The sequence below is a fragment of the Eucyclogobius newberryi genome, unplaced genomic scaffold (assembly GCF_026437365.1).
Source record: "Eucyclogobius newberryi isolate DKJ021-1_F unplaced genomic scaffold, fEucNew1.0.hap1 SCAF_12, whole genome shotgun sequence".
Lineage (NCBI taxonomy): Eukaryota > Metazoa > Chordata > Actinopteri > Gobiiformes > Gobiidae > Eucyclogobius > Eucyclogobius newberryi.
The window spans coordinates 7,504,759-7,517,756 of record NW_027315746.1 but is presented as its reverse complement, the minus strand read 5'-3'; the positions used below and the strand labels follow the sequence as shown (position 1 = coordinate 7,517,756).

Genomic DNA, 12,998 nt, shown 5'->3' with positions numbered 1-12,998 from the left:
TGCTGCTCCTGAGCAACAGCAGCAGACGTACAAAAGCCAACTCTGAAGCTGATTGGTTGACACATCATTTTCATTTCCATTCACTATAAGCTACAAGCACCAGCTCTGTTGAGTCTGAAGGCCTGAGGCAGGTTTTAGATCCTGGCAACACATGACGGCTGAATATGATTGGATAAAAGATCTAACATAAGACCAGCCTCCAAATCTGAACCTGGGGCAGAAGCAACAAGAGGAAAGACATGAAATGAAGAGTAAAACTCTTACTCTGGGGAATAATGTCATACATATTTGAGAGAAAATATATATATTTTAATCATATTCTGATTATGTTTAGGCCATCAGAGAAGGCCTTGCTGGTCCTGACGGCCCACCACTGCTATTAATAATACAGCAATACACACGAAAAGTATATTTAGATATATTTCTCTATAAATCGGTGTAATTACTCCGTCTCGTGTCCCTCATGGATATTTTAGTCTTTATGTGCAAAGTTAATCAGACAAAAGTAACAACAATAACAAGAACAACAACAAGAACAATAACAACAATAACAACAAGAACAACAAGAACAACAAGAACAACAGGAACAACAGGAACAACAGGAACAACAAGGACCAGCACATTTTCCATCATAAAAGAAGAGTATATTTCAGGATCTTGCACAGTTAAAACAAACAATCAAAAAGTGTCAGTTTTAATCAACTTTTGCAGCTGCCGTTTCACAAACCGACCAATCACGACCAGCGTTTCAGTTTTCCTCAGATTCAAGGCCTCGAGTGTCGTTTTGGGACAGTCTCTGGGACAGTCTTTGGGACAGTCTCTGGAACAGTCTTTGGGACAGTCTTTGGGACAGTCTCTGGGACAGTCTCTGGGACAGTCTTTGGGACAGTCTTTGGGACAGTCTCTGGGACAGTCTCTGGGACAGTCTTTGGGACAGTCTTTGGGACAGTCTCTGGGACAGTCTTTGGGACAGTCTCTGGGACAGTCTCTGGGACAGTCTTTGGGACAGTCTTTGGGACAGTCTCTGGGACAGTCTTTGGGACAGTCTCTGGGACAGTCTCTGGGACAGTCTTTGGGACAGTCTTTGGGACAGTCTCTGGGACAGTCTTTGGGACAGTCTCTGGGACAGTCTTTGGGACAGTCTTTGGGACAGTCTCTGGGACAGTCTTTGGGACAGTCTTTGGGACAGTCTCTGGGACAGTCTTTGGGACAGAGACCCGATGTCGGGATCATGACTTTAAACATTATAATATAATAATCTATTATAATATAATATTAAAATATTATAATATAATATTATAATATTGTATTATAATATCTGTAGAGAAGGTTTTAGTCGTGTGGAAATGGAGGAAACTAGAGGCAAAAGTGAAGTTATGTCAAAGGAGAAACTGAAATGAACAGAATATTAAAAGAAATATGAACAATGGAGGTGGTTCTGGCATGAAAGTGACATCAGAGCCTGGTTTATGCACATTTACAGCCATATTTCACATACTGTGTTTATTTAATAGATTATTATATTATAGATTGGATTAGAATAAGACATTTAGCATTTATTGAAAAAGGCAAAATCCAGATTTTTTTGTTTTACTGGACAAATATTCAGAAACGTTGACCTCACGTTGGTTTTCATTGTATTTATAAATGTATTATACACAAATTATACTTTTGTGAAGATAAAATACATTGTTTCTTTTAATTCTTTGTGATAGAAAAAGACATTTCAAGCCACAAAATGTAAAAACTTGACTGAAAACTTAACATTTAGATCTGATTCAGGTGTAAATTGAAAATGTTTTTGTTCCTGTTCAGATTTTGAAATATTCTGATAAATTTAAATTAAAGGCTCAAACTTCCGTCTAAACCTCTAAATGATCCTGAACCAGCTCCAGATCTGTCAGAAAGAAGTTCATTCTGTTCAACTCAGTTTGTAAAGACTCCATGTGACTACTTTGCAGTTTCATGTTCAATGTTTAATTTTACAAGAACAAACTGGAAACTTTCATCTTCTGCTTTAATATTAGTTTCCAGGACTTTTGTTTGTTTAAGGCGAGACGAAGGAAAAAATATATAAATTTGGAACTTCTCGTGACATTTACTCACACAAATGTAAGACAAAATATACATCACAATTTTTGAAGGTCATGTTTTAATTTAGAAATAAGACGTTTTATGAGTGAAACAAGAAAAAAAGCAGAAATTTGGGACATATTTATTTATGTTTACTATTTATTTATTTATTTTATTATATTTGTATTTTATTTATATTTATTCATTTTATTATATTTGTATTTTATTTATATTTATTCATTTTATTATATTTATATTTTATTTATATTTATTTGGGACATTTAAATCTGAAACATGAACAGAGCATCTGTACATTTTGTTGACATGTTTGATAAATCAATATTTCAGGGGGACTTATGATGATCTGATTGAATTAACACCTCATTTCTTTAGACTTAAACTTGAATAAATCAGACTTAGAATTAAACATGAACAGATCCTTCAGTTCGATCCGTCAAAATCGTGTTAAGCACAAAATGGTGAGTTGGGTGAGTTTAGGAGCTGCTTTAAGGCCTGATCTTTATGTCTCTGCAGTTTTGGCGGTGAACCAGCCGAGAGACTCTGTGCACCAAGCTCAGTCCAGTTTGAATATTTCCTCAGTGTAATATTTGTGTCGTGTTACTCGAGTATAAACGGTGGAACGTCGTGTTGTGTTCAAGATCCTCGTTTCACTCAGAACTGGACCAGAACCAAACCACAGATTCAAGACAGGACGTTGAAGAGACTCAAACGCACTTTACTGCACATTTAAACTCTTTGTGTTTTCCACACGACTCAGCGGCGGTGAAACGGGACTCGACTGAAGAGTTTCCACTTCATCAAAACATGAGTGGAGTGGAGGTGAAATATGAAACTTCTGCAGAAGGACTTCTGTCACTTCTGTTTGAATGGATCTTATTTCAAACACGAAAGTCAGAAAATGATGTTTACAAAAAAGGGAATCGATCTCATTTGTTGTTGGAGCCAAAGTTTAAACCTTTTCTACTGATCTGCTCTCATTATCGGATCAAATACTTTGTGTACTTGTGATACTTTACGTCGTGTGTGTTTGAAATATTTGTCTTTGTGACGCGAGCGACTCCAGGAACAAGACCAGATTCTGGAGAAGAATTCAGCTTTACAACATTGAACCGTGATATTTACCGGGAATCGAACCCCAGTCACGGCAGTGACACGCAGCTCTGACCTCTGTGTGACCTCTGCAGAGCTCCCTGGTGGTCTAGTGGTTAGGATTCGGCGCTCTCACCGCCGCGGCCCGGGTTCGATTCCCGGTCAGGGAACTGACCTTTTGAAGAACATGAACAATCACAGTTTAATCAGAATCAGCTCCAGATAAACAGAGATATGTCAGGGAGGGCATCTGAGGTCAAAGTGGAAAAGACCAAATGAAGTAACCTGACTATTGTTTACATATTAATAATACTGCAATACACACGAAAAGTATATTTAGATATATTTATCATTAAATCTGTGTTATTACTCTGTCTCGTGTCCCTCATGGATACTTTAGTCTTTATGTGCAAAGTTAATCAGACAAAAGTAACAACAAGAACAACAATAACAACAATAACAACAGGAACCTGATTAATTTGGACGCTCAGGCTGGGTCGCAGGCCGAACATAACGTAAAACATAAAACTATTAAAAATATAAGAAATAAATAGCTTTTTAAAGCCTACGCTGTTTTGAAGCAATTACTGGATCAATTAAAACGTTTGTTCTCATAAACTGAAATGTATTTAGAAAAACAAGTGTAATTTCACCAACATGTGCTTCAGTTTATGTCATCACAACTTCAGAGTTGATCTACAGAGATAAACATTTAGTCAGAGGTATTTGGAACTGAAAAATATTGTATTTGACTTTATAACAAAATAGTAGTTCTCTGTAGTTATTTTGTCAAATCGTGGGCCAAATATTATGTACAAAATAAAACAATAACAAATATATGAAATAAATTATCTTTTTACAGCCTGGTAATAGTTGTGAGAGCAGGTGAAAGACTGAGTCCATGTTCAGCAGCAGCAGCAGCAACAGGAACATGGACTTTTGATGTGATTTATGACATGAAATGTTCATATCACAGACATGTTTCTGCTCAAACTCAATATGAGCTCAATATTTTCATAGTTTAAGCTGATCTTAGTGACACATTATTCATGTAGTGAAGTTAGTTTGTGTTGTTATGGAAAAATAATAATAAGAATCTGGCCCTCTGCCTGGTTTCAATTTCGATTCGATTCTAATTCAATTCAATTCATTTTTGTGATGCCCAAAGTCACAGCCTGACATCTACATGTCTGGACACCCTCACACCAGAGCAATCAGCTGCTTTGTTCTTCAGAGCCGGTAAACTTCCTGCCTTCCCAATCGAATTAAAGGAACCACGGGTGTCCAGGACGAGCCTGTTCTCTAAGCTGTCGGCAGTCAAAATGTAAATGTAAACCCTGTATTCTCTGGTTGTCCTTTTGCCTGTCCCATTTGCATCTATGTCCTCTAAGACCTGCTTGTGAATTGTAAATGTGGAATGGTCATGTGACCATCTGTGATTAAAGGAAGGGGACAGAGGTGGGACAGGAGGAACTTGGGAGAGACACATTTTGCGAAGCAGGCAAGAGACAGACGCGTGGACTCGGCCTTCCATGAGAATGGCCGAGTCCACACGAGTTTCTTTCTGATTCAGCCACAAGATTAAACTGTTTACTTTTGAAACGAGACAACTTGCTTCTTTGTCTTATCGAGAGATTTTTGCCACCACAGTGTTCAGTCACATTAGTGTGACACAGTTAGTGTTGGGAAAGTTCACTTTCTTCAGTTCAAATCCTTCACTTTTCTTAAAACCAGTTGTTTAATATTTGGCTTTATCTCACACTGGGCTGTGCGCTGCTCTAGTAACTCTCTCTGATTGGTCAGCACGATCACATGGTACGCATACCTGCGTAACTTCCGGGCCGCGTTCCCCGGAGAGCTAAAGGCTAACTGGCGACATGCGCCACTTGAATGGGCGGCCATCTTGGCTACTGGGGGCTAAATCCAGCACAGCGCCTCCTGGTGGTACTTTGAGCTGCTCACTGTGATGCAGCTTCACGTGTGAGGTCTGACCTCTGTGTGACCACTGCAGAGCTCCCTGGTGGTCTAGTGGTTAGGATTCGGCGCTCTCACCGCCGCGGCCCGGGTTCGATTCCCGGTCAGGGAACTGACCTTTTAAAGAACATGATTAATCACAGTTTATTTTAAATATCTCAGAATCAGTCGTGAGGAAACTAGAGGCAAAAGTGAAGTTATGTCAAAGGAGAAACTGAAATGAACAGAATATTAAAAGAAATATGAACAATGGAGGTGGTTCTGGCATGAAAGTGACATCAGAGCCTGGTTTAAGATAAGATAAGATAAGATATTCCTTTATTGTCCCACATGGGGAAATTTCATTGGTGCAACCAGGAAGATACAGAGGTAGATACAGAAGAACAGATATGCACATTTACAGCCATATTTCACATACTGTGTTTATTTAATAGATTATTATATTATAGATTGGATTAGAATAAGACATTTAGCATTTATTGAAAAAGGCAAAATCCAGATTTTTTTGTTTTACTGGACAAATATTCAGAAACGTTGACCTCACGTTGGTTTTCATTGTATTTATAAATGTATTATACACAAATTATACTTTTGTGAAGATAAAATACATTGTTTCTTTTAATTCTTTGTGATAGAAAAAGACATTTCAAGCCACAAAATGTAAAAACTTGACTGAAAACTTAACATTTAGATCTGATTCAGGTGTAAATTGAAAATGTTTTTGTTCCTGTTCAGATTTTGAAATATTCTGATAAATTTAAAGGCTCAAACTTCCGTCTAAACCTCTAAATGATCCTGAACCAGCTCCAGATCTGTCAGAAAGAAGTTCATTCTGTTCAACTCAGTTTGTAAAGACTCCATGTGACTACTTTGCAGTTTCATGTTCAATGTTTAATTTTACAAGAACAAATTAAAAAATATATAAATTTGGAACTTCTTGTTTGCTCACACAATGTAAGACAAAATATACATCACAATTTTTTAAGGTCAAGTTTTCATTTAGAAATAAAACGTTTTATGAGTGAAAAACAGCCGAAATTTGGGACGTATTTATTTATATCAACTTTTTATTTATTTTTACTATTTATTTTTATTTATTCATTTTCTTAAATTTATATTTAATATTATATTAATTTAAATCTGAAAAATGGAGCCGGGTTTCCATTTCGTACTTCATTTCGTTGACATGTTTGATATGAAAATAATTACAGGGGGATTTATGATGGATACAACTGAACAAAATACTAAATATTAAAATTCTCGCCAGATTTTTTCAGACTTGAACTTTTATAAATCAGACTTAGAATAAGACATGAACAAATCCTTCAGTTCGATCTGTCAAAATGGTCGTTTGGTGAGTTTAGGAGCTGCTTTAAGGCCTGATCTTTATGTCTCTGTGGGAGGAAAATGCATTTTAAAGGCGGTATGGACGATTTTTCGGCGATTTGAGAACGTAGGCGGAAGTGCGCATGCGCACTCCCCCGTGCGGACTGATACAACACACACGTGTGTTTGTTTATTAGCACAACGGAGCGCATCGCATCTCTCGTCTCCCGTAGATTTCTGTCCACTTCTGCGTCAGCTCGAACTGTCTTTCTCCGTCTTCATTTTGCCCCGTACACCGAGGGAACTATATTATGATAGATCCATGCGCTTAGGCACGCGGAAACGTGGGGACGAGCCTGACGCGGCTGCAGGTGAGCGATAGGTGCGTTTTATGATTGATACGTGGCAGGACAAATGATTTATCCACGCCACGAGGAAATATGATCAAGAATTTGCTGAAAAAAATCGTCCATACCATCTTTAACAAAACAAACTTTTGAAGTCAAAGTCCCAGAGAAATCTCTGTTTGAAGTGGATTTAATTAAATAAAGACTAATTAGGAGCAGCTCTGGTGCATTTAGTCGTTTCCTTCACGTTGAGAAAATTGAAAAAACAATAAAATAGCTTTTCCTGCAGTGTTTCACCTTAAAGAATCATTAAATATTATATAAATGGGAAAAATCCAAGCAGTATTTTATGTACGACGACTTGAAACTCAAATCACTTCAAACTTCTCAGAATATTTAATTTATTTTGAAAACCGCAGATTTTTGTAAATATCTCAAGTTTATAGTAGCAATCTTTGTGCATCAATTACTCCGTTTTATGCTTTACCTTGTTGCAAAACTTCATTTTCCTGTGAGAAATATACGGTTAAAGTAATAGTAGCGGTCGCAGTAGCGGCGGTCGCAGTAGCAGCGTCGGTCGCTGTAGTTGTCGTATCCGTTGGCAACGACAACATCACGTTTCAAAATAAGACACAGGAAAAAAGGCTGGTATCAAAACCACATTTTTCATTTTTATTTCTTCAATGCTTAATACCATGGGACAGGATTGTAAGAATGGAGACCTTTAGTTCAGTCAATAACCGCCTCAGAAGGAATATAGGATTTGTATAATAATAATAATAATAATATAATAATAATATATATATATATATATATATATATATAAAGTCTGCATCGTGTGGTCAGGAAGGAGAAAACAAATGTACAAGAGAGGCACCTATATATCCCCAGCTGGACCTGAACATTCAAGACGTGTAGAAAGCACAAGTCGAACAAGATGGAGGCAAAACGGCTCCGCCCTCCACGACGCCGGGTTGGCTCCGCCCCCCGACAACGCCGGCCGGTTCTGGCTCGGTGAAACCAGGAAGTGCTCGAACGGAACGGGAGATTCGAAGATTCACGTCTTCAAACACGCGCAATATTTCTATGTATTTATAAACTGTGCGTTGGAGGGCGTCGCCAACCACCGTTTTAACATTATCGACCAATTAAACTGTGTCAATTGGAGGCTTTGAGATGGAGATTATATATAAAGTGTATTATTGATGAAAACCAGAAGTACTTTAATGTTTTTATGACAGTTTGAGTCGATAAAACCTCCATTTTCGTTATGAAAAGGTCTTTTCTTGTGCGTTTGAGTCGTCCAGGTAACAACAATAATGAAACTACAAATGTATTTATTCATTATCCTCGACTAGTCTTGGTTCATATATTAGTCGTTGCAGCCGTAGAGCGCTGAACGAAACCGTTACGTACGCGTCTGACACGAGATTCTCACTTAAATCGGGAGAAATGGAAGTAAAGTTTAAGTAAGAATCCCACGTCACGTTTTATGAGCGAAACCCCCGGCGACCGTTGATTCGAGGGGAAACGTGACTTTTACCACCCCCATTTCAAGACGTTTCCTGGCGACTTAAGCGCATTTCAAGCACGACCGATTCAAGTTGAGTCGAGACCGATGTTATCGACCTCGGAAAAATCACCGTAAGGTTCTGTAGATGTTAAAATACAGCAGGCGGCGCTAGCATCGCAGTAGCATTTAGCCCGAAGCTACCGTTGGCGGACAAATTTGGACTGTTGGACAACTTATCATGGTCTTTGCGTCTGCTTTTTGGTACAATTCAACTCCTAAAGTGTGTGTTTGCGCTCGTCGTCGTTGAACAGTGGGAGACAGAGCAGCTTTTCTACATTGAAATGAATGAATCACGACGATAAAGTTCCTCAACCTTCGATCGTCGCCTTCCGGACAAAAACGCCAACCTTTGAGCACGGAGAAGAATCCTTCAGCGCACGTCGCATTTACACGAGTTCACGTACACGTTTTTAACCCGTTATCACAGTTCGCCCGTCAATAACTCGCCGTCCACCGCGCATCGATTCATTTGAGCGACAATGACGGTCAAATTCGCCCGACCGCACTTCAGAGAGCCAGAACGAACCGGGCGTTTTCGTGCGACGGGCCGAATCCCCGCTTCAAAAAACGCTCGTTCCAAGACGTACATTTTCCTTGCGCGTCTAAAAGGATTTTTAAAACAACATGTACAAGACGCCCGACATTCCGTATCCTATTAAAAACCGAGGAAAACCATTCATCCGTTCATTCATCGGCGTTCTAAGATGCTCGTTTTTCCGATCGCGCCAACGGGAGTCGCTCTCGCGCAGCCGCTTTCAACAATGTCCATCGCCATCCGCGGTCAGCAGAATCATCCATCCAAAAGAAACCAAACAGAAACAAAGACAAACCTAAATATAGAGCGTTGACTTCCTCAGACTCGTTGTGTGATTTCTTTAACCGTGAGAGAGCAGAGTAAAAAAGACAACTTTCGAATGACGCTGTACAACGTGTCGCCGAATCGCTAAGACCAAATGATATGGTAAAAGTCAACCCAAGGGCGTGTTAGTCGTCGTGGTGTTGAGCCCGTTTTTCTTTTTCCGGAAGGTTTTCTCGACGTTCGGGGGAGGGGGGGAGGGAGACGCGCCGTCGTCGTTGCCGTCGCCGCCGTCGCTTTTTACAAGACGAACTTCCCCAAGAAAAAGCCGATGAAGATGGCGGCGATGACGACAAAGAGCGAGGGCAGAGAGGCCACGCCCGCTTCTCTGGCCAGGAGCCCGCTGGAGTTGGAGCTCATGTGGTCCGTGCGCGGCAGCTTCCTCATCCTCACGTTTTCCTCCTGAAGACAAGAGGACAAGACGATGTTCGGTTCGTTAGCGAAAGAGCGCGTTAGCGATCGTGAAAAACAAGTATCCGCACAAAAAATAAAAATGACAAAACCAGCCCAAACGATCAAAAATGCATGAATTAAATTAGACAAAAATGTAATTAAAATAAATATATAAAAAAGAATAATAATAATCACAAAACCAGCCCAAACGTTCAAAAATAGTTAAAATAAAACAAATAAAATAAATAAAATAGATAAAATAAATACAATAAATACAATAAATAAACCAGCCCAAGCCCATAAATTACCGGCCCATAAATTAAATTAAAATAAGCACTGGCAGACGCACCTTTAGTTGCCGTATCTCATCTCCAAGCTTGCCGTTCTCTTGCTGTAATCTCTTGTACTTCTCCTGGACCTTCTTGACCTCCGCCTCGTCCCCGGACGCCGCCGCCGGCTCCGCCTTCACCGAGTTCACCGCCGGAGACGCTTTGATCGTTTCTATGTCGTTCTGTCGAGAGGCACAAGCGGGAAACGTCAAGAGAGCGACGAATGAAAGGGTTTGAACAGACGGAGAGAAACCCGCTTTGTGTCAGTTCAAAACCTGCTCGGCTCGTGACAATGTCATCGATTTGCCCGGATTGTTTTTATTGCCAAAATATTATGTTATGAAATTTCCCCATGTCTGGACAATAAAGGAATATCTTAAAATGTGCTCGTCTCCATGAAGTTTGCAAAGTTTTATGCCATTTTGCGGAACATTGCGAGTAAAACTGCAAAATTTCCATCTAAAAAGGTGAAAACTGACACTAAAATGACAGTTTGAGTGATGTTTTGAGTGAACAATTGACATGTGATTCCACCAAGTCTGTGGTTTGGACCTTTAAAGGACGATCTAGTGGTGATTTGTCCAGAAAACTAATTTAACCTGTTACCACCCACCTGTCCGCCGGCGAACATTTTCTATATCTCAAATATTCTCTTACATCATCACTTTTATTTCCGTGGTCAATACCAGCAAGTTATACATCATTTTAAAGCTTATTTTCTCAACAAAACAAATATGTCATTGATTTACATTGAATAATATGCCCCAAGAAGCAATTGCCAATAGTTTGTGAGAAAGTCTCAACTTTTACAAACGCATGTCCTGTTTGCTGTTTATGACGGACGAAACGGCTTTAATTCTGTACATCCTTGTACTCAGTCTGTCCGTAAGGAACCATTGAAAAACAATATCCACTTGTATTTTTCCTGAAGTTATCCGATTTTGAGATATTGTCAAGTAAACAAACTTTTCTTCGTTTCTCGCCGGACGAGAATGCGCTTGTCCGGCGCATTTCTCCGTCCATAACAAATGACCTGTTTGACCTATAAGATAGTGTTTGACATCGATCTCTTCCTTAGACTGTTTCCTACAGAATGAGACCATCCACGAATTTTTCTGTCACCGGGTTTGTTTGCTACAGCCTCCGGAGGAAAAAAATGCGGCGCTTCCGAAGCGCGCGTCCATCTTTGTTTTTAGCCCTTAGCTTCTGCTAACAGGCACGCAGGAGACTCTGAGTGACATATTATTCTAGCCAATAAGGAGACCTTTGTCCTGATAGGCGGGACAAAGGGCTCATTGACACAGAATCTTCTGTATTATCGTGCGTAAGGCTCCGGGAAGGCTGTAAAGAGCCAGATTTCTCGGCAGGATTTTGCGCATAACGTTTTCTGAGTTTATTAGCCTTTTGGACGTGCATTTTGTTAGATATATGTATTATTATACCAATACAAAAATAAAATAAAAATTTTATAATTTTTTTTTTTTTTTAACCTCTATATGGGAAATTCATGGGTAAACTCATATTTACACATTTTCACATATATTTTTTTTAGCTGTTATAATTGCTATTAGTGGCCTACAAAACATCAAAATGTATGTTTTATGATCATAGAGGAGCTAAAATTGTAATAAAGCAGTTTGGCACAGTTGGCACATATTTGGATCACTTGTTCCGAATATACTTTTTGATACAAAAAGGTCAACAGCACCAAAATGCCTGTTCCTAGAGATCTGAAACTTTACACAGTTGCTGTCAACAAGATGAACATCATGTACAGTGAACAGCATATGCACACAATGAAGTATGTCATGCTCAGGACCATTACAAATGGACAATATTCAGGCGAGACTAAAAAAGGATGTTTTGTTTATGTTTGGGCCTCTGTAGTGCAAGTTCTGAAGCCCTGACAGTGTTCATGTGCACATCTGCAGAAACTAGAAGGCCTAAGCTTTCTAATGATGCATCACACTTGCATGTGGAACATAAGATCCTCTTTTAATAAGCAATGCCATTTGGGTATGTCCAACCATTGTGCACAGGGCGAAAATAGGTGGATGGTAACAGGTTAAAACATATCCAAAGGCCACAGTGTTAGGCAGTACAACAATACACTGTAACAAAGATGCATTTTACTGCACATTCATTAACTAAATTAGCAGAAATAATGTTAACACTGGGCAAAATAAAAGACAAATGACCAAAAAATAAATAATAAACTCTGCAAAAACAAAGTGGCAAGATAAATTCTTAATAAAACAAAGAATGATTCCAGAATAATGCTAAAAATAGCAGCTAAACTAAGTCGTGTCGTCAGTCAATGTCCGTTTTGACACAGTTTTACCTCAAACGCCACAAATACTGTCAGTGCTTTCCCTGTAACGCTCAGAATCCATCAACATTATGAATCCAAACTGTAGATAAATGTTAGAAAACAGAGCAGGAGTCTCATTTATTAAACTTTACGTGGAATTGTCACTAAAAACGTACGTACAAACGCCTTTCATTTGGCTCAGATCACCTTCTGCCTCATTTATGAATCCCTCACAGCACATAGAGTTTTGGGCACATTTCAAACCATTTTTGGCTCATTTCTAAGTCAAATTTTCTTTTTGTACGTCTCAAACTTAACACAGAAACTCACGTATGCAACATTTTTATACGTACGCTTTGTAATCGAGACCCCGAGCTGTGGAAACACTGGACTGAAGATGTAAAGAACTGTAAACTTTGGTGATAATGAGTTAAAACTATAACTGTAGTTTCACTTTCCAAGGATAAACCTCATGAAACTCTGGTCAAACTTTGATATAACGACATTCAAACTGACGCAGCCACAAAACAAACACTTTAAAGAGTTTAACTGACGATATCGCTCCATCACGACGTCCTTTTCCTTCATTTTTTACTGCACGACGTGGATGAAAATAATAAATACACGGGGGAAAAGCAGCGGCGTAAAGGGAGACCAACTAAACACAAAGAATGACTCGAACTGTGACGATAAAACGGCGTTAAGA

General features: G+C 39.1%; 1 protein-coding gene and 2 non-coding genes across 3 annotated transcripts in view; 2 read left to right on the top strand and 1 right to left on the bottom strand.

Annotated features, from left to right (window-relative positions):
• The first annotated feature begins 3,281 nt into the window (after positions 1-3,281).
• trnae-cuc (transfer RNA glutamic acid (anticodon CUC)) lies at positions 3,282-3,353 on the top strand. Its single transcript has one exon. It is a non-coding gene; the product is annotated as a tRNA-Glu (tRNA).
• Positions 3,354-5,197: 1,844 nt separating this feature from the next.
• Positions 5,198-5,269, top strand: trnae-cuc (transfer RNA glutamic acid (anticodon CUC)). The gene has a single exon. It is a non-coding gene; the product is annotated as a tRNA-Glu (tRNA).
• Positions 5,270-7,481: 2,212 nt separating this feature from the next.
• vapal (VAMP (vesicle-associated membrane protein)-associated protein A, like) overlaps positions 7,482-12,998 on the bottom strand; it is a 29,573-nt gene continuing 24,056 nt past the window's right edge. Inside the window, exons 5-6 of the mRNA XM_072440698.1 lie at positions 10,002-10,163; positions 7,482-9,661 (exon numbers count right to left, since the gene is read on the bottom strand). Of these exons, the coding sequence (XP_072296799.1) occupies positions 9,500-9,661; positions 10,002-10,163 (324 nt within the window). The 3' untranslated portion in view covers positions 7,482-9,499. The remainder of the gene's footprint in view (positions 9,662-10,001; positions 10,164-12,998) is intronic.